The sequence below is a fragment of the Hesperophylax consimilis genome, chromosome 22 (assembly GCF_061612785.1).
Source record: "Hesperophylax consimilis isolate HC1 chromosome 22, BYU_Hcon_1.0, whole genome shotgun sequence".
In the NCBI taxonomy this organism is placed as follows: Eukaryota; Metazoa; Arthropoda; class Insecta; order Trichoptera; family Limnephilidae; genus Hesperophylax; species Hesperophylax consimilis.
In genome coordinates this window covers 4437660-4458197 of record NC_142857.1, presented here as the reverse complement: position 1 = coordinate 4458197, position 20538 = coordinate 4437660, and the positions used below count along the sequence as shown (strand labels likewise).

Genomic DNA, 20538 nt, shown 5'->3' with positions numbered 1-20538 from the left:
AGAGATCGTTCGTTTCGGACTTCGAGTTACGTCACGAGCTTACGAGCAGACCGTTGAGTTTTTTTTTTTAAACTCTCTGTTAAACGAACCTTGTATATTATAAAAAAATGAGGTAATTTTTCACAAAAACGGCAGTATACAAATTATTTAATCTTTCATAATATGGGATTCATTTAACTAAATTTAGATTTTTTGGTGGTTAAGAAACGATGATATTCACGTGTTAAATCATAAGGAAGTTTATAAACATGCGAGCTGAACTGCCAAACTACGACTACGACCCACGACTTACGGGAAAGGAACGAAGCAACGAAGCAAATGGCACAAAATACCGCTGGTTGCTTCGTTCCCTTTCCGTAATTCGTTGCCGGGCTCGCGCGTTCTTTCATGTCTGTACGCAGTACAATGTCTGTAAACTGTGTCAATCAAATAGTATGAAAACAACTGTGAGTAAAATTTTCGATTTTAGTATTATTTTTAGACCAACAAAATTAAAATTGCAAGAACATATAGTTTATTGTGATTAATAAACACTATTTGTATTTGCATTTATTGTTTTCTTCAATAACATTAACAAGACAATAAGGTGGTTAGCCTCACATATCAAGAAGAAGCAGTTGTATAATTTTTTTTATACTTTAGACAGGTGTTATAAATCATAATAATAAAATAAAAACTTCAGCAACCGCCCGAACATCTGGAGTAAGCACTGTTTCGGTTCTTACTGCCGTATGACAGCTAGGTATATTCGATGGCCATAGAAGATTAAAAATAAGTCAATATTACCAACTTATTCTGTGTAGGTGATGAAGCGTACACTGTTTTTTTATTTGATTTTTAGCGCGAGTAATGGCTTTTCTATCCTTTTTATGATCTACGCCGCGACAGCTTATTTTATGACGAGTTGTTCAGTGTGTAAAACTATAGAGAAACGCAATGGATATTTGCAGTTTTTGCCTTCAGCCGGGGAACGTAAGTAAAAACATTACTTTTGTTGTCATTACCAACTAGTAAGACTTCCCGTCCTAAACTTGAAGATTAATCCGCAGACTTGACGTTTAAATTTAACCAAGATGCCCTAAAATTCAAAAGCAATGGTGACATTATTCTACGTTCTCTAAAATGATCCATTTATCATTCAAATAGCGGTATAATTTCTAACAGACGGGTCAAGTAAAAGGCGTATGTTTTTTTTCTTTTGTAATAAGTATTTTTGTTTGGCGGATCGTTTATTTTGTCCAAATCAAGTTGTGGCGTTGCTTTTTCGGGTGTCAGCGAGTTTCTTGCGCGTTTCTCCGATGTATTTTTTAGTTTTTATAATGACAGGTCATTTTTTTGACAGCTATTTACGACAGGCGACAGTTCAACATTTGCTTGCGCCAAATGTCAACCGTACGTTCAGGACACCAACACGGCGCCTGATCACGGTGCCCCGGAGTTGAACTCTTCCATCGATGACCTGCCTAATGCCAATGATGGCAAGTTATTCATTACACAGGTATTTTCCTTTCAATATCTCTTTTCTAATACAATAAATTATACACTTAGAAATCTGTTATTATTATGAAAGTTGTTTACTAATTGCCGTTGAAGAGTTCTAGTGAGATAAACCTATTGTGAACGGTACTGTGATTATTTTTTTGTTCAATATTAAATCATGTTTAACATAACACTGTTATTAGTTGTATATTTGAACATTGCTTGATGGATACTTGTATGAAATCTAAAGACAAATATGAATGAAAACTTATTTGTATGCAACATCGCATCTAGTGAGTAAGTGAAAGAATGATACTCTTTTTGGTTTTTAATAAATAAATCAATTAAAAAGGTCACATTATGATAAAATATATTATAGCCTTTTCCGAACCACCATTCAGAATTAAAGCTTTAGCTTTAGCTGTGTTTAGTACAAGAATTGAATAGCCAGGTATTTCCCCGACCTTCCTCTTCCCCATCTCCTTCCCCTCCCTACTCCATTCAGCCTCCAACATACCCCAATTGGGGATGCCGTACTCCTACTGGCTCCGAGGATATCATTTGCCTTGGGGCCATAGGTAATAGAAACGAAGGAGATAGACCATGAACCAGTGTGAAACCACATACACAAAAGTGTTGCCAAAATCGTTCACCCATCAATGCACTATGGCGCCCAGCCTTTGTTTCTACCTACACACCAAAGCATTACTTTCATTGGCTCCGCTGCTTTGATAGTCTGTGCATTTTTACCACAGCGCGGCGACAAGTGGCATGCTTCCATGCCATATTTAGCTTTGTTTCTGTGATAGTTGAAACTAAAAGCCATAGTCAGCTTTATTATAGATAAATCATAGAGATCAAAGAGTTATCCGACATATGACGGTGGTATATATGGTCACCCCTCAATCGTGGGTACCAGGGTATGGCGATCTGTGAGGTTTCAAGAAGCAGAGAGATTTTGAAAGCATAACAAGAGGACGTTGGCCTCCAGGCAGTCCTACATATTCGTTCTTGATTGTAATAATTTTTAGTCTAAATAAAAGACACATTTATCATTTTTTTGTGAACGAGGTGTATTTTTTATCAAGAACCTTTCACAACAGTTTCTGTTATCTATCCCCGGGCTTGTTTTCCCGTTGAAGATGTTGTGTGGAAAAAGAGGAGCTTTGCCACTCGGGCGACAGAGATTTCCGAGTGTTCGGTTTTCGATTCGACCAATCTATTTAATTATTGTAATACCTCCAAATATTATACTGAAACATATGAACTGCTTACTAAGGTTTAAAGCCAATGAATCCACCTATATTTCACCATTTATCGTATATTTTTAGGTTTTATGAAAACATTTTTAAAAATCTTTAAATTTATAAAAATCCCCTAACCAAATTTGGGTAACTATCGCTCACATGGTTAGTAAGATTTTCACTGTAAGACATAATATTCCTTGGCAGATGTCCGGCGAGGACGGGGGCCTCCACTGTCGAATGTGCAACAAGACCTTTGACCGCAACCTCAAGTTCCAGAACCACATGCGCAACCACCGTGCCGAGCGCAAATACGTCTGTCCGCACTGCTGCAAGGGTGAGTTCCTTTTACTATTGGGTCAACTAGCCAATGGGGAGAGAAATCTTGCCGTCGAACAGAATCAATTCAGTATTTAGCATCGATGAAGCTGACTTTAAAAGCCAAGCTCTGCTACTATTAGAGTTGATACCCACTGTTTATATTTATGTTATAATTCTCCTTTACAAATTTGTGTATTTAGGAAGTATGTTCGCGAGAGATGGTAAGGCTGACAAAGATATTGAAAAAAAGGGTAAATGCAGGTAACTCCATTAATAGAGCACTGAACGCGGTTGGCGCTAACAAAAAATTGTCCAAAGAAGCGAAGTTAGCAGTCCACAATGGAGTGCTGGTACCTACTGTGATGTATAGAAGTGAGGCATGGAACTGGCAGAGAAAGGATGAAAGTAGACTGAACGCTGTAGAAATGAGATCCCTGAGGTGTATGTGTGGTAAAACCATATGTGAGAAATGTGGAGATCCGCAAAGAGTGCAAGGCTGATGTAAGCGTAATGCGTAAGATTAAGAAAGTGATGCTTAGATGGTTTGGGCATGTAGAGCGAATGAGTGAAGAAAGGAGTGTAAGGAGGATATATGATGCAAATGCGAATGGTAGCAGAAGTCGGGGACGCCCGACGAAGAAACGGCACGATCAAGTGAATCAGATACTCGAGTCGGGCCATGTCAAGAGTCAGAATAATAAAACGCGATGTATGGATGTAAATGAGGCAAGAAGTGTGTGCCAAGACCGAGTTGTTGGCGGTCCGTCCTCTCTGCCTACCCCTGCGGAGAAACGGTGTGATGGTTAGTTAGTTAGCTAGTTTACAAATTTATTTTTAAAAAATTTAAAATTAATACACTGAATTAAATTGAATATATTGTAACAATTAAATATTAACACTGCTTTTAGGGGCTGCCACTGGAACTACCCCGTCTACAATCTTTCGTAATTATTTTTTGGTAAATCGAAGATGTCCACTGACTTAGCATTATTATTACCCTCCGTTAGTATTCTGAGCAATGAAGAGTACATATTATGGTAGTTAAACATACATACATATTAGTAGTAAGAATTTCTGCAGAAATAAATCCCGACTTTTAGTATTAAGTAATGCAATACGAAAGCTTATCAATGCAGGCAATTCTGGACTATCATATGCATCATTCAAAATTTTATATAGAAATACCAAGAGATTGATAAAATTCTTCTGTTTGACAATTTAAGCATATTCAGATTGTTTAAAAGAGTGTCGTAGTTCAACAATATTTCTGGAATAATATTTATCTAATTGTTAATTGATGATATCAGTAAATATAATTCAGCGCAATGTATTATATACAACTGTATAGACTTAGCAATCTTGGCGCCAAATAAATAAGAGAGTCAGTTTCAACGGCCACCGTGGCTCCATGGTGGATGGGCAAGGCTCTCGACTAGCAATCCCGGAGTGTGCTAAATTACTAATTTATTAGTATATAGTATATTTGCGGTACGTTCCACAGTTGAAGATACTCTCAATATCGCCCTGGTGTAAGACCACCATTCAGAATTAAAACATTGCTTGAAATGGCATTGGCCATGTTTGGTGATGAGATCTGAATAGCCAGGTACATCCCCACCTTCCTCTTTCCATCCCCTTCCCCTCCCATCCCCTTCCCCTCCCATCCCCACCATCTTCAGCCTCACAACACACCCCGATTGTGGATGCCATAGTCTCACTGGCTCCAGACGGTTGGGAGCAGTTAGGACTCTTGTGCAGTTTCACAAAAAAATTAATTATATATCTGTCTTATAGATTAGTTTTGGGGCATTATTTGGAGACTCATTAAATTAGTAGTCCTAGTTTAAAATATTTCTTATATAATACACTAGCTGATGTGTACCCGGCGTTACTCAACTTTTCTCTACTTTCAATAAATATAATATCCTGTATTATATATATAAACCTTCCGGAAGAAATTCTCTAAGTGATAGTGAAAACTCTATCAAACTCCATTGCATAGTTTAGAAGAACTAAGCTCATAAACAGACAGACGCGGATAGTGACTTTGTTTCATACTATTTAGAGATACCAATGTATTGTCACGATTACGAATTTATTAAAAGTTTATCAGGAAACGGGCTGTAATCCCGTTTTTAGTTCATTTTAATCTGGCATGTTCCCAAACGTTCCAGACTATTCCCGAAAATTCCACAACTTTCCAGAATGTTCCGGGATGTTCTGGAATGCTGTGGAATGTTCTCGAATACTCTTGAATGTTCTGGACTGTTCTAGAAATTTTATAGAGGGCGAAACTTCCAGCCCTTATATCTTCAAAAGCACGCCCTTCAGGTAAAAACGGGAACCTTCTTTTTGGATGGGGGATAGAGGGCTACCACATCATATAACTCCCTTGATCGTACCAGGACTTGTCTCTGAGTTTTAACGGCACGCACATTGTAATATATATATTGATTATATATTTGCAGGTTTTTCACAATCAAACAACCTGCGCGCCCATCTCAGGATCCACACCAATGAACGACCTTACAAATGTCAGGAATGTGGAAAAGCATTTACGCAGGTAAAATAAGCAAAATTAACTTACCTCTTCAGGCTCATTTTCTCCCTTTTGGGAACAGCTCATATGGTCTATCTCTCTTATGCCTTAATTGATTCCATGATAACTGAACACAGTGACAATTCAACACACCTTTAAAAAGTGATGTAAAGTCATTAGAAACAATGAAAAAAAATAATATAAACCTAACCTAACCTACATAACCCAGTTAATAAATTTTGTTTCATCACTTTCCATGATTTTATATAACATTTTAAAGATGTGATGATTTATCCGGTCACCGCCCTAATTACACCTGCCGAGCGCTCGACTGATGTCATCAGTACAGTCAGTACTCGGCCTAGTAGCAGGCGAGACAGTGGATAGAAGCAAAGCCCAATGACTCGGTTGAGCAAGTATCCCCTCCACATGCATACTCAACTCGGCGCTTCACTCGCTCTACACTCGGTCAGTGCGATCAGTCAGTCAGCGAAAGAAAATAAAAAAAAGAATTTTTTAGGAGTGTTTGTTCTTGTAAAACTCTCTTAATATTTCTCTTTTTCCTTCATCGCGAAACCATGTTAAGAGTAACAAAACGAAAGACTCGGCCGAGCACTCGTCAGGTGTAATTCGACCTTTAGTGTCATGGTGAGGAATATGATATAAACGGTTTTATTAATTATTTTTTATATGAAACGAAAAAAAAGTGAGATGACAATAATGTTTGTAATACATTTATCTAATAAAATGTGTGTTTTTATTTATTTTTTCTTTATCAGTAATTTTAGTTACAAAACGTTAGGTGAGTCATCTAAAAAAAAAAATTAGGTTTGCCTTCAAAATTTTAATATTTCAAAAAATATTTTTTTTATTTCTAATATTCAAATTTGAAAGATTATTTCATCTGCTTTCATCAGAAATATTTGTAAGGTTAGTCCTCCGTGTATTTTAACAAGTGTCGCATGTGTTTCTGTCAGTTTCTTTCTGCCACATTTTTAGTTTGAAGAACACTATGGTATTTTATGAAAGACCGATAGTGGTGTTTTTAATTTTTATGAAATACCTGTTTTAATTTTGAGCATATTTTGTATTCATGCATTATTATAATCTGCCACTTTCACTAATAAGACACTTGCCTGCTTTTAGGAGTGGAGGTTTAGTGAGATTTTACAGTACTACATTTTCTTGTCACGCCATACTGGAAACCATGGGTTATCTGTTAATTTATTGTGTTTATTCTTTTCCAGGTGACGAATTTGAATAATCACATACGTCTGCACACGGGTGAGAAACCGTTTGCGTGCACGGAACCAGGATGCGATAAGGCTTTTGCTCAGGTAACTTTAAAAAAAAAAAAAGATTTTATTTATTAAAAAGCGAAGACAGTTTACGTATGGTTCCCATGAGCACATGGGCCATAGGCCCATTGTGCTAACTCCCATTTTACCTTATTTCTTTAACAGTAGTCGGATGACTATCTTCTGGTTCTACAATGTTTCTTCCCAGATATCTGTGCCATGTTCCCGTCAGGGCGGGATATAGACACCATAGGAGAATTGGAGTCTCTTCATCCTCTTCACATTTCCTGCGTCTATTGGGTTTTTTCCACTTAGTGTCCCGCATAGTGTCCTATATAGTGTCCCATTAGTAGTCCTACTAGTTCTCTCAGTAAGTGCACTGTCCATATTGGCTTTTTGCCAATCTCTCTTAGAATACGGTATTATCGGATGGCGCAGTGCAAATGAAAATATCCTAAAATCACCCAAACCCAAAAAGCCATAATGAAAATTATTCTGCAAGTCCCTGTAAGAACTAGCATATATTCTTTTTAGTTGCAATTAAATCTCCCTTTTCTCTTTTTTTCTTTTAATGTTCTTAATTTAAGTTCGTTCAATCTATCTTCATATTGGTGGTCTTTTAAAGCTCTTGGTATTTTTGTGGATTGTCCCTGTACCATCTCTATTTAATGTACGTCCACAAAATATGTACTCCATATTTGGAAAGCATATTTTAGGAGAGGTTGTATATTTGTTGATGGTTTGTATATTTTTAACACAATGTCCGGTGTTAGACCAAAGAAGATTTTCCTGATTGAGTATGTTATTGAATTTGCTATTTGGACAATCCCAGCGATATGCGGTTCCCATTTCAAATCACGAATTTATTTCCAAGGTGACCAACCTCAACAACCACCGCAAGTCACATCAGCGGGACCAGCGTGCCTTCACATGCGAGCTGTGCGGCCAGGCCTTCGTGCAGCGGGGCCAGCTGGCCCGCCACGTGGCCATGGACCACGCGGGCTGGGCGGGAGCCCTGTACGGCGGGGGGCCCATCCAGGCGTGCCAGGCGTGCGGGGAAGCCTTCTCGCGGCCCGAGGACCTGGCACGTCACGTCGCCGGCGAGTGCCGGGAGAGGGGGGACGGGGTTGCAGCGCAGCTCGTGAGACGTGCGCCCGCTGTCGCTATCAGGAGAAGGAGACCCAATAAAGGTAACAAACACGCTAGCTTTATATTAAGTATATTAAGGATCGTGTCTCTAAAGACGATGAGCCATGATGAGCATGACCTGAGGAATGGTGCAGTTGAATGAAATTTCTGATACAGTGGATGTATTTCATTCTTTTTTAAATAGCCTTAAAAAAACTGCTTTAAAGTTCAAAATCTCCTACATACGAACACCTTTTGGGTTATGTTTTTATTGTATAATGTGGCAGATGATCGTTAAACATTTAAATATTTGTGCTTGAACTTTGCAAAATAAAATAAAACACACTTTTGGTACTTTAGCATCTCCAAAGATGACAGAGGCCCTGAGGGAAATTATTTTCCTCATGGCCTCCTGTGTGAGGTTAATGTAAAAAAACAAGAGAAATTTACTTGGTGATTAGTTCATCATCACAAACGGGCAGTCATCACAGTATGTCTATTATTAGTTGATGCAAATCCAAACTAACAATGATATTAGTTTGCTGCCATTTTTGAAGTTTTTTCCTTTAATATTGGATAACATTGACTTAGAACCTTCCCTTTCCTCTTTGGCTCTATGGAGCACAATAATGGTCTACCATTATCGGGTATATCTATATTGTCTGTCGCCCTGGTGAAAGACCACCATTCAGAATCGAAACGTTACTAGAAATTTCTTTAGCCATATTTTGCAACATTTTCAAAGTTAAACAAAACCTCGCATTTTAATGTACATACCTGCATCCATTAATTTGCCATAATAATGAAAAGAAAAATTCCTGTTTGTTTTTTAAATGAGAGTATGCTTAGTTCCTACCCGCATTTCATTTATTCAGTTCCTACCTAACCCTAACCATCACCTTGCTGGGAAAGTGTTTGAAATTTCGAACAATAGCAAGAACACTCCAAATTCAAGTTTTTGTTTGGAAATAACAGAAGAAGAATTGAATTACAGTAGAACCTCGTTAATTCGAAATCCACCGGACATCAAAAATCAAATTTCGAATTAACGAATTCCCACGTAATTCGAAATTTTATGAAGAAAAAAAAAAAAAAAAAAACGCCGAAAATCGATTTTCTCGGCCGCCTCTTCAAATCCAGGTGGAATTTTAGTTGTAAATTCGTATTAATACCAATTATTTCTTTATTTTCGAGGCCGATTACCGTAGCGGCGGGCCCTTTAAATTCAGATATTCGCAATAAATTCGTAGAAATGCTATATATTTACGCGAAAATCGAGATTTCGCTGCCGATTTCGGTCGCGGCCTACCCTTTAAATTGAGATATTCGTAAAAATACGATATATTTCCGCGTAAATCTAGATTTCGCTGTAATTTTCCGTCGCAGCCGGCCCTTTATTTCAAATATCCGCATTTAAATTGGTAAAAATACGACATATTTCCGCGTAAAACGAGAATTCGCGGCCATATTCCGTCGCGGCCGGCTCTTTAAATTCAGATATTCGAAATAAATTCGCAATAATACGATATATTTCCGTGTAAATCGAAAATGCGCGGCCGATTTCTGTCGCGGCCGACCCTTTATTCAGATATTTGATGTCAATTCGTAAAAATATGATATATTTCCGCGTAAATCCAATTTTATTGGCAGTTTTTCGTCGCGGCCGGCCTTTCAAGTTCAGATATTTGAAGTAAATTCGTAAAAATATGTCATATTTCGCGTGAATCGAATTTTTTCGGCCGATTTCCGTCGCGCCGTATTTTTTAACTCGGATATTCCAAGTAAAGTTAGTAAAAATACGATATATTTCGATATATTGCGTAAATTGAAATTTCGCGTCCGATTTCCGTCGCGGCGGGTCCTTTAAAATTCAGATATTCGAAATAAATTCGTAAAAATACGATATATTTACGCGTAAATCGAGATTTCGCGGCCGATTTCCGTCGCAGCGGGCTATTTAAATTCAAATATTCGAAATAAATTCGTAAATATACGATACATTTACGCGTAAATCGAAATTTCGCGGCCGAGTTTCGTCGCAGCCGACCCTTTAAATTCAGATATTTGGTGTAAACTCGTAAAACTACGACATGTTTCCGCGTAAAACGTATTTTCTCGGCCCTTCAAACTCGGATATTCGAAATAAATTTGAAAAAGTATGACATTCCAGTGTAAATCGATTCAGATTTACAAGATAATAATACTAATTAGGACGATGTATAACCACGTAAAAATACATTTTTCGGCGTTTTACCGCCACGGCTGACTTTTAGATTCAGATTTACGAAATATTATGATTTATTTTCGCAAAAATCAAATTTTTTCGAATTACACGAACAAATTTTCGTGCGCGGACAAATATAAATTTCGAATTACGAATTAACGAATTTCGAATTAAAAAAATTTTTGTATGAAAAAATTTTTCTGCGGAAATTTTTTTGTGGAAAATTTCGAATTACGCGTTTTTTCGAATTATCGGGGTTCGAATTAACGGGGTTCTACTGTACTGGTAGCAAGTTGTTTGTGGTTATCGTGTAAATAATCTTTGAAAAGAAGAAAGTTTTGAAAGTGGTTAATATCGTTTAAGTATTCATTCATTGTGTTGTGGCGACAATTACCTCGAGTTATCACAGTGGAACTGAATTATATTGTGTTGTGTGCTGCTTCTTGGTTAGCGATTAGTCATCCTGTTTTTTTTCCTTCTTTCCATACCTTGTTTCATTCCTACACATATGATCACCCAATTCCAACAAACACCATCCACTTTGTTTCGTTTTAATTCATTTACAGTCCACAAATCATGTTCACCTGAAGCTGTAATTCGGAAGCAGTTTCTGATGCAACAATTCCACTTATTAAATTTCTACATTTTGCTGTCAAACTAAGGAATTATGTTTACTAGCTTTTTGCCCGTTGCAGGCAACTGATGGGTAAAAATAATCGACCGAGTGGGTGTGAAAAATAAAAAATAATTTGTAATTTGGTGTTGATGTGGATGAAGCGAAGAGTGTGTTTCGACACTTGTGCTTTTTGCCCGAAACTAATGGGTAAAAATTATTCGAGTAAGTGGATGTGAAAAATAAAAATTATATGTATCTCGGTGTTTATGTGCATGAAGCGAAGAGTGTGTTTCGACACTTTTGCTTTTTGCCCGAAACTAATGGGTAAAAATTATTCAAGTAAGTGGATGTGAAAAATAAAAAAATAATTTGTAATTTGGTGTTGATTGTGGATGAAGCAAAGAGTGTGTTTCGACACTTTTGCTTTTTGCCCGAAACTAATGGGTAAAAATGTGGTGCGTGGTGTAGTATTTGAATGTAGATGAGGCGAGGGTGTGGGACTACAAAATTTTATCAAAAGAAATGAATATTTTGAGAAAAAAAAGAGCCAAGGAGCTTACTGATCATTTTTTCACCGAGCTATTCGGGTTGTGTAGGTCGAGACGCGTAATTTGATACCCATATCGTGTGTACGGTTTTTCTCAACGACATTCTTCAAAAGTTGTTATTTTGGAAAAAGAATTGCTCAATTAACACGAAAAATTTAAAAACTTTTAAAAATGTAATATGTATTTTGGCATATAAATGAAAGTATGTGTGTGTGACCACAAATATATTAAAATATATGTATGGATAGAAAGAAATGGATATTTTGAGAAAAAAAAAGTGCCAAGGAGCTTTCTGATCCTTTTTTCACTGAGCCATTCGGATTTTGTAAGTCGAGACGCGTAATTTGATACCCATATCGAATGTACGGTTTTTGTCACCGACACTCGTCAAAAGTCCCAGCGAGTTTTATTTTGGAAAAAAATATTGCTACTACTACTACCACTACCATACCACTACCACTACCACTACCACTACCACTACCACTACCACTTCCATACCACTACCATACCACTACCACTACCATACCACTACCAGTACCACTACCACTACCATACCATTACCACTACCACTACCACTACCATACCACTACCACTACCACTACCAGTACCACTACCATACCATTACCACTACCATACCACTACCACTTCCATACCACTACCACTACCACTACCATACCACTACCACTACCATACCACTACCACTTCCATACCACTACCACTACCACTTCCATACCACTACCACTATCACTACCATACCACTACCACTACCATACCACTACCACTACCCTACTACTACTACTACTACTACTTGGTACAATTTATAAATTTGTGTGATGCTATTGATGTAGTCTTTCACTACGGGGCGACGGTATCCGTTTCAAATTATTTTTACCAAACTTTATTTTTTTTTTTTTTTTTTTGTTTTTTTTTGGGGTTTTATGCCGTGTTGCGCTAACTCCTTCTTTAGCCGACGTTTCGGATCTACCGGATCTGCCCTGATGATGGACACTGCAACGCTGTCCGAAACGTCGGCTAAAGAAGGAGTTAGCGCAACACGGCATAACACCCGAAAAACAAACAACAAAAATGCTTTTGGCCGTGAGAATCTAAAAACTTTCCATTTATTTTATTTCGTTCAAAAGCACTATCGATTTTTAAAAATATACTGCCAAAGTAAGTACCTACACAGATTTTATCGTTTCTTTGAAGTAACATCACTATGTAATAAAACATCTCTTCGGTGCTTGTCTATGATTGGCTGATTTCTGATTATACAAAAGCCCGCCTGTTGGCATTTTTCGGTTCAAATTGCAAATGTCAAAACTTAAGCCGCTTATTGTAAGACATTTTGAACCGAGCGCCATCTGTAGGACGGCCGAAAAACGTTCCTTAACCTTCGGACGATGATTTTTTTCGATAATTTCACCTGCAGACTGCGTGTTTGCGACGGAATTTAATCATTAGGATGACCATGTAGATTTTATAAATAAATCGTACCACGTGTTTCGTGTTGACCACGTGACTAAATTTTGTCCAATGATACCACTATGCAAAGAAAAACAATTTCACTTAAATTAAAAATCTTTCCCGATAAATGAGGAAATTTGTAATATTTATCGTGAAATTAAATTTTTTTTTCGTGATATTTAAAAAAAAAATCAACGATACCTGATTAAATCAGACACGACGCTCGATCAAAAATAATCGTCTTTTTAATTTGCGTTCGAGTAATGCGAAAAACGCAAAATTTTCGAGCAAAAAGGCGCAAGAATTTTTTTTTAATGATTTCGCGTTCGGGGTGCGCTCGAAATTGAATAAAAATATAAACGGTGAAGGAAAAACAGTTTTACAGATCGGTGGCGATCGATGAAAACGAAACATTGAGAAAATGCACCAAAATTTGGCCGTTTCGAAACCGTGCGTGTTGCAACACTCGCGGTGAAAAGTTGATTTGTCGCCGGGAAGCTCTGCCGATTGACCGGCCGCCAATTAACTTATTGGAGTGTCGCCGTCCCGGCCGCCGAAGAAGAGAAAATCAGCGCTCTCGTATGGCGCGCCGCCATAGTTCCGGGACGATTTTGACAACATCGATTCCCTAACGAAACCTCTCGAGTTTCCGGGAATTATTTTCATACAAAATTCGGATTACTCGGTATTTCGGGTTTTCCACGCCAAATTGAACGCCGGGCTCTACGCGCGCAGAGAGGCGTCTCGGTCTACTTTTGCTTGAAGCCTGAAACAAATGAGAGGCAACTTTTTCGCTACTTTCACGCCAAAACGAACCTTAGAGTGTGAGCGACTTGAAGGGTCAAGTGGTCGATTTTCGCCTAATTTTAAGCGACCAAATAAAAACAAAGAAACTGAGTATTAATATATGTATACAAGATCAGCTACCAGTGTTGCTATCAGTATTTTTTTTTGCTGACCATTTTTTAAATTATTCAATTATTATTCTTCCAGAACACGAGTTAAAGAAGAAAAGTGCCAACCCGAGCGGGGGCAACCACATAAAGTGCCTGTTTGGGGATTGCAAGCAGATGTTCAGCAGCGTGCCGGGACTCCACAACCATCTCATCGTCCAGCACAGCCTCACTGTCAACGCCAACAAGACCAAATCCAACAAGACTATGGACTACAGCGATGAGGTTTGTACCAACCACAACACTCATCATTTGGTTCTGGGTGATAATGTTCCTGGTGACAATGTTCCCTGTCAAAATGTTCCTAGTTAAAATGCGTTCCCAGGTCAAAATTTGGCAGTAATAATTTTCCTTTCCAAAATATTCCTAACCTAACCTTTTAATGAAATTATTTATTGTTATTGTGTTATCTTTGAGTTCCACGGTGTGACTATTAACTAGGAACATTTTGACCGGGGATATTTTGGTAGGGAAAATTTTAACATGGGACATTTTGACAGGGAACATTAACACTTTCCAGGCCACGAATTTGCATGCGTACTAATGTATCCGGCCGCGTCCAAATGCTGTTTGTGATGCAGTTATCGCCCGACTGGCCGGGTTCCTTTAAGTAAACATACCCCATGCTGCCGTGCTTTTTCGCACATCTTAATAATTTATATTTACATAACCATTATTTAAATTGAGGTTATTTTTTTAATATATCTAGCCGCAGCCATCGTTTCCACAACATTACTTCAAACAATACAACGAACATTGCTTCCAACATTTGAAAAAGGGGCGGCGTTCTAATGTTCGTGTTTTCCGTGGCCAATGGAAAACATTATCCGCGCATTCAAAACGCGAAGGCAGGGGAGGGGATTTTTAAAATTTTTTGATGGCTACCGCACGATGCGGTCTATCACGCAGCATAAATCTTACGAGTTTTTACTGAGCGAGGATAATAATTTTGAGTTTAATAAATTGTAAATACATAATGTCGTAATGGATGATTGTTTCTTTCATGAACTCACTTTTAAATAAAGTGTTTTAAGTGGATTGTAGAGGGACAAACCTTCGGAAAAATTTTTGACAGCTTGGTTTTACATCAGGTTTGTATATATATGAATCCCCATTGGAGGGCACCCACCCTTTCCCAACGTCTGTGTGAGGAAACTGATTGTTTAACTTCCTTCATTGACCAGAGCTTCAATTTCAGTTGAATTCTAGCGATGGTTTTGTTGTTTTGCCATTTTCGCACTAAAAGTCTAACACGTCAAGCTTGTGCGGCAACTCTCGCCGTATAAAAACGGTTTGTTATACAGCGACGATTTTGGGAGTGTGTGTGGTTTATGAAACCCACTTGAGTCTAAACTTAACACCTCATAAACAGGACACGTAGTTTAGGTAGGAAAAATATTCAGTCAAATATGAACACAGTTCGGACTTGGCCAATTAGCCGAAAATATCTACATGAACGGAGTTCGTACTCGGCCGGATAAGGATAGAAGGTGAGTAAAGTGCCGGTCAACAGCAAGAAAATGCACACCGAACAGGGTCCGGACATGGCCTCGAAAGTGTTATTACCGGCCACGTGGTCATCTCTATCTATTGCACCTCTATTTAGTTAACTCTTCCATTGCCAAGTTCAAAAATTTCCTTTGGTCAATTGGACATTGACTCCCCAAAATTGTAATACAGTTTTTATTTAATTTTGAACACTAATTTCCCTCAGGGCTTATGTTATCTTTGGGAGTGGTGTGTGGAGGGTATTTTTGAGAAAAGGAAGGAGTGTACCTGGGCCTCCAGCAGGCCACAGGCCGAGAAAAAGTTGTGGGGAGGAAGGAATCTTTTTTTCCTAAAGAAATTTTATGAGTAAACTTAAAATACACTTTACTTCTGATGAATTTGGTTGTTTGGTATATTATTGTAAAAACATCAGTGTTAAAAATATTTGTATAATACATTTTCATAATCTGCTATCTCTCTCAGTTTAATTCGGCGGTCGTCTAACACTATTTGGTGAAGTTTAGCAATGTTATCGTCAGTAGTTGCAGTTTTTGGACGTCCCAAACATTCATCGTCTCCCAAGCTCTTACGGCCACGTTTAAATTCAGCTGTCCAAAATTTCACTGTGGCAAATGATGGTGCAGAGTCCCCATACACAGAGTCCAACTCATCTTTGATTTGCGTAGGCGTATTGCCTTTCAAAAACAATAATTTAATAACAGCTCGATACTCAATTTTTTCCATTTTTACAAAAACACACATCGACTCACTCAAACGACTGTCAACTAAAAACTGCGCGTCAAAAATGGCCAAAACTTTGGTGAGTAACTGTCAAAAAATGCACAGCTACATTCACCAGCTTTTATTGACGAGTACCGCCATCTTTGCTTTGAGGTCGGAAACTTTTCAGACCACCCTCGTACGTAGTATGTACGTCATCAACGATTGTCCTATTCCTTCTCAAAAGTCTTGTATGAAAACGAAAAATACAGAAGATACTAGAACGATTTCGTCACACACAACCTCATTCCAATCTTCCCGTCCAATATTTTTACCTCAAAGCATTTTAACCTCTTGGAAATCAAGATTCCATCATAGCAATGTACTGCGAAATAGGACTCTAGAGAAAGCTAGTTTGGAGTTCATTATCGCATAACATGGTAGTGTCAGACGGATCTTTGTTATTCCAAGGGGTCAATTGGTTCTCAATATTGGTTGTGTCAAAGTTCCAGACGCTTCCTCAAAATTAGGTAGCTTCTGACAATGTTTTTGTAGTTACATAATATTACACTGTAAATATTGTCAATAATTTAATCTGCTCATCCTTGATGTATATTTGTTTAATCCAAATGACTGAAATTTTTGCAGATAATTGAAATAGACGACGATGATGCGTCATCAGAACCCATCTCCCCCTCCCAGTCCCGATATGCGGACTACAACAAAGCCAAGACACAACCTGTAAACACGGCGCATCATATGAAACAGGAACGACCCGATAGTTCCAGTGACAGGTAATAAACAGTTAATTCTTTTATTTCATCACGCAATAGGCAGCATATCGTCATTCGTCATGCAATACCGCTTAGGCCCTTCTGCCAAAGAATACGCAAGTATCCGAGACTCATGTTATGTACTCACGTCGCTAACAACTTGTCGCGCACAGTCCGTACACGTCACTACTGAAATCACAAGGCCCGCGTCACCACCAATCATTGTTGATTTCTTGAAATCACACATCGTTATAAATATCGTACACAAGTGTCGCCAAGTCTCGACGACGTGAGTGGGAACAACCTCACCCGGCCAGTCGTGAGGGACTGGCAACCGACGAGTTGACAAAATGTCAGCAACGTGTATCTGTGTACGAACCTCCGCAGACCGTCGAGTATGGGATACTTGCATATCTCTGTGGAAGAAGTGCTTTATGCAAAAATATTTCCAAAAGTGGTATTTTAATCATTTTGTAAATTACATTACATTACGGCATCCCCAATCGGGGTATGTTGTGAGGCTAAAGGTAGTGGGGAGGGGAAGAGGAATGTGGGGAGTACCTGACTATTCATATCTGGTCACTAAACACAGCTAAAGCCATTTCAAGCAACGTTTCAATTCTGAATGGTGGGCTTACACCAGAGCGATACTGAGAGTATCTTCCACTCTGGAACATGCCGCAAGCATACTATATATTATTTTAAATGAATAAATTGTGAAATAACAAAAGTTTACTTGTGCACGCCGGGATTTGAACCCGCGACCCTCCATTCTTACTTTATTATTATCTTTGTGCCGGTAATTCTGCCAATTTAAATAAAGTTTGAGTGTTTGATTTTTTCAGTGATAGCAGTGACACATCAGAAGAGGATGATGATGATTCAGATAGCCGGGAAAGTGATAGAAGAAAATCATCCACACTTCCTGTGCGTACCTCCATTCAAAAAGATGTAAGTTTTTTAACAACCATTACACACTAATTAATATCCTTTAAAAGCGGACTCTGAAACTGCCCATTCTTCGCCGTTATCCCTCATACGACTGTAGAAACAATATTGGAATCAAAAATGCATACTTCTGCCCTGAGTATCCGCTCATAACTGACCGAGTTCACAAATCGAAAGACGGCACAGCGAATAACATTCTGTACATTTTTAGTATAACGGAAGATAATAAGGTGTTCCACCTTCCAACATATTTTTATTCATAGTTAAAATAATTTTCAAAGTTAGCATTTTTTAAAGCCCGCCAAAACAATCGACGAAATCTGACAGGGTAGGCGTGAGACATCATTCATAACTCGGTTTTGTCGGTTAACAGTAAGGTCAATTTCCACTTGGGTCGATGTGAAATCGACAAATTCCAATTTAAATATTTAACAAGATTTCCATAAACAAGAATTCTTATGAAACAATTGTTATACCACAGTGGTAATCTGTGTTCTAGTCTATGCAACTTTGCACAAAATTGTTCGCATTCTAATACATGCGGCCGACCAACTTGTGAGGTTGCGGTGTAAGATCTATCGGAACCCGCCGACCAATCACAGGGTGTTTGTCTCATATGGTTTTAATCGTATTTAAATGGCGATTTATTAATTCAATGTATAATTATACATAGTAAAATGTTATTAAAAAAATAATAATATTTGAAGAGTCAAAATATTTCACCACCAAATGTAGATATATGTCTCAACGCCATCTAGTGGGAAATTTAGCACTAACAAAGCCTTTCCTACAAAAAAGTAAAAAGTTTCCTACAAAGTTCGTTGTTTACAGGTGAAAAAAAAAAAAAAGCAGTAATTGTTGATTGAGGTACTAGTACATGTTGAATTGTTTGGCAGGTTGGAAATAAGCCGATATAGCTCAGTGGTTCAGAGCATCTGACCGGACATCAGAAGGCACGGGTTCAATTCCCGTTGGCGGCATTTATTTTTACTCGGGAGATATTTTCAATTGGTATTGATATTTCAGGCGACTAATTATTGCTTATAATTATTTAAAATGTATGTATTCAGAATCAGCGTTTGTTGATCATTTGAAATTACTACATAATCTAGGTACACTGAAGTGTTTTAAATTACTTTTGGTAGTTATTTATCTTATTTATTTTCAGATTACGGAAGGATCTTTAGTAAAAATGCCTGCAATAGGAGCAAGTTTTACCAAAAAAAACCACACTTGGCATGAAAACTTAAGTGGGAACTTCTGAAGCGACTTTCACTGTATTTAATCTATTGGAAATGAATGAGTAATGAGGTGAATTTATTTGTAATTTCAGGTGAAGCTGGTTTGCAACCTCTGCTTCGCCACCTTCGACAGTTTACAGTCCCTGGAGAGTCACATGGAGGTTGATCACTAGTAGATATTTCACTAATTATATCATAGGATACCTCAAATATATGTTGTTGTTTTATAGGTAATAGCATAAACCTTACATATTGTGTACCACTTGCAAAATTCACCTAGCCCAGATATGCATACTTTGACATCAAAACCCCTTTAATACACTATCTCAAATTTATTCAAATTATAGGTAGATGCTTTTCTACCTAGCAAACTTAAAATTTCTCAAAAAAACAATACTAATGGCACTATTACCCTATGTATTTACTATAATATTATCTATTTCACTTCAGAAAAATATTGAGAAAATATCAAATGTTTACAGTGAATCTCTATTACAGTAGAACCCCATTAATTCGAACCCCGATAATTCGAAAAAACGCGTAATTCGAAATTTTCTCAAAAAAAAATTCCGCTGAAAAATTTTTTCATACAAAATTTTTTTTAATTCGAAATTCGTTAATTCGTAATTTGAAATTTATTTTTGTCCGCGCACTAAAATTTGTTCATGTAATTCGAAAAAATTTGATTTTTGCGAAAATAAATCATAATATTTCGTAAATCTGAATCTAAAAGTCAGCCGTGGCGGTAAAACGCCGAAAAATGTATTTTTACGTGGTTATACATAGTCCTAATTAGTATTATTATTTTGTAAATCTGAATCGATTTACACTGGAATGTCGTATTTTTTCAAATTTATTTCGAATATCCGAGTTTAAAGGGCCGAGAAAATACATTTTACGCGGATATATGTCGTAGTTTTACGAGTTTACGCCAAATATCTGCATTTAAAGGGTCGGCCGCGACGAAACTTGGCCGCGTAATTTCGATTTACGCGTAAATATATCGTATTTTTACTAACTTTACTTCGAATATCCGCGTTGAAAAAATACAGCGCGACGGAAATCGGCCGAAAAATTTCGATCCATGCCGAAATATGACATATTTTTACGAATTTACTTCAAATATCTGAACTTAAAAGGCCGGCCGCGACGAAAAACTGCCGACAAAATTCGATTTACGCGGAAATATATCATATTTTTACGAATTTATTTCGAATATCTGAATTTGAAGAGCCGGCCGCGACGGAATACGGCCGCGAATTCTCGTTTTACGCGGAAATATATCGTATTTTTACGAATTCAAATTCAGATATTTGAAATAAAGGGCCAGCCGCGACAGAAAATTACCGCGAAATCTCGATTTACGGGGAAATATATCGTATTTTTACGAATATCTCAATTTAAAGGGTAGGCCGCGACCGAAATCGGCAGCAAAATCTCGATTTACGCGTAAATATATAGCATTTTTACGAATTTATAGCGAATATCTGAATTTACAGGGCCGGCCGCTACGGTAATCGACCGCGAAAATAAAGAAATAATTGGTATTAA

At 37.7% G+C, this 20538-nt stretch overlaps 1 protein-coding gene across 1 annotated transcript; it reads left to right on the top strand.

The window, feature by feature from the left end:
- The first annotated feature begins 811 nt into the window (after nt 1-811).
- Nucleotides 812-19380, top strand: LOC149412724 (uncharacterized). Its single transcript, XM_089645078.1, has 10 exons — nt 812-972; nt 1343-1498; nt 2931-3060; nt 5513-5607; nt 6831-6920; nt 7756-8071; nt 13858-14042; nt 16674-16819; nt 17644-17749; nt 19080-19380. The coding sequence occupies exons 1-10, from the start codon at nt 937-939 to the stop codon at nt 19158-19160; spliced, it is 1341 nt and encodes a 446-aa protein (XP_089501204.1). The 5' UTR covers nt 812-936; the 3' UTR covers nt 19161-19380.
- Nucleotides 19381-20538: the final 1158 nt, after the last annotated feature.

Bases quoted from the DNA above. Each gene is read 5' to 3' on its own strand.
- LOC149412724 (XM_089645078.1), top strand. From the start codon at position 937: ATGGATATTTGCAGTTTTTGCCTTCAGCCGGGGAAC. The intron at 973-1,342 runs GTAAGTAAAAAC...TTTTTTTGACAG, and splicing joins TTTGCCTTCAGCCGGGGAAC to CTATTTACGACAGGCGACAG. The intron at 5,608-6,830 runs GTAAAATAAGCA...ATTCTTTTCCAG, and splicing joins GTGGAAAAGCATTTACGCAG to GTGACGAATTTGAATAATCA.